The 1180-nt window shown below is 58.9% G+C and overlaps 1 protein-coding gene across 1 annotated transcript in view; it reads left to right on the top strand.

Annotated features, from left to right (window-relative positions):
- Positions 1-1180, top strand: part of VAX1 (ventral anterior homeobox 1) — a 5025-nt gene that overhangs the window by 2946 nt on the left and 899 nt on the right. The window contains exon 3 of the mRNA XM_057370308.1: positions 981-1177. Within this exon, the coding sequence (XP_057226291.1) occupies positions 981-1177 (197 nt within the window). The remainder of the gene's footprint in view (positions 1-980; positions 1178-1180) is intronic.

Genomic DNA, 1180 nt, shown 5'->3' with positions numbered 1-1180 from the left:
CCGGGCCGCTCCCATCCCGCAGCAAGCGGGACACAGGCGCTCAAACCCGCAGCGGGAGACGGGAATTTCCTCCCGGTTCTGTTGGGTTAGAGAGATTCGGCCTTAGATTTCCTGGGAGTGAGAGATACGGAGACGGGGCTGAAGTTTGGGCCGTATTTTGAGTCCTTCTACGTCCGAAGGGGAGAAGTTCCCCTCCACCCTCCAGGGCAGAAAGGCTTGGGTCGCCCAGGAGGGACAAAACAGTSCGAGAGCGCGAAGAAGCGTCCAAAAACTCCAAACTTCTTAAAGCTGGTTTCATATTTCCACAAAACATCATATAACAAATTCCCCTGACATTTTAATTAGCTTTTTTCTTTCCTTGCCGGAGAGGAATGACAAGTTCAATAACTCGCATGTTACAGAACCTGCCATGGGTGTGTTTTGCTGTGTTTTTGTTTGGTTTTGGTTTAGTTTGGTAATTTTTTGAGTGACTTCCAGTATCCCTTTTTTTTTCAGTTGAATATTCTTTAAAATGAGTTGRGGGATAGACAGAGTCCAAGTTGGGATACTGGTTAAGAAGTTCATTGCTGTTGTTGCCCCCAGGAAGGGCAGTGGGAGCGGGCAGCGGCTGCTGGGAACCGCAGAGTGCCCGGGGCTCCGGCTGAGCCGGCTTAGAATAAAGCGGTGGGGAGAAGGCTCCGTCTCCCAGAGTACTCCTGGCCTGCACTAAAATAGGACCAAGTGAGAGGTCTGGTTAAAGATGCGGAGCTAAAGGCCTCGGGGTGACCCCGAAACGGGCGACAGACAGAGGGTGTGGGGGGTTGTGCTCCGTGAGTGTGGCTTTGTGCGTTTTGGAACTCTCCCCGCTCCCGAGTGTCTGCGGGCCCCCCTCCCCCGCAGCCTCCCCCCGCCCCGCCGAGCCGCGCCGGGGTCCCGGGRCACCTGCCGGGGGGCGCCGTTCCTCCCGCCCCGCTGACCCTGCCTCTCTCCCCGGCCTGCAGGTCAAGGTCTGGTTCCAGAACCGGCGCACCAAGCAGAAGAAGGACCAGGGCAAAGACTCGGAGCTGCGATCGGTGGTGTCCGAGACCGCCGCCACCTGCAGCGTCCTGCGGCTGCTGGAGCAAGGCCGGCTGCTGTCCCCGCCGGGGCTGCCCGGCCTCCTGCCGCCCTGTGCCACCGGCGCGCTGGGCTCGGCGCTGCG

The sequence above is a fragment of the Malurus melanocephalus genome, unplaced genomic scaffold (genome assembly GCF_030028575.1).
Source record: "Malurus melanocephalus ecotype Western Australia unplaced genomic scaffold, MMel_1.1 scaffold_122, whole genome shotgun sequence".
In the NCBI taxonomy this organism is placed as follows: Eukaryota; Metazoa; Chordata; class Aves; order Passeriformes; family Maluridae; genus Malurus; species Malurus melanocephalus.
The sequence above is the reverse complement of the archived record's forward strand: the minus strand, read 5'-3'. Positions and strand labels throughout refer to the sequence as shown.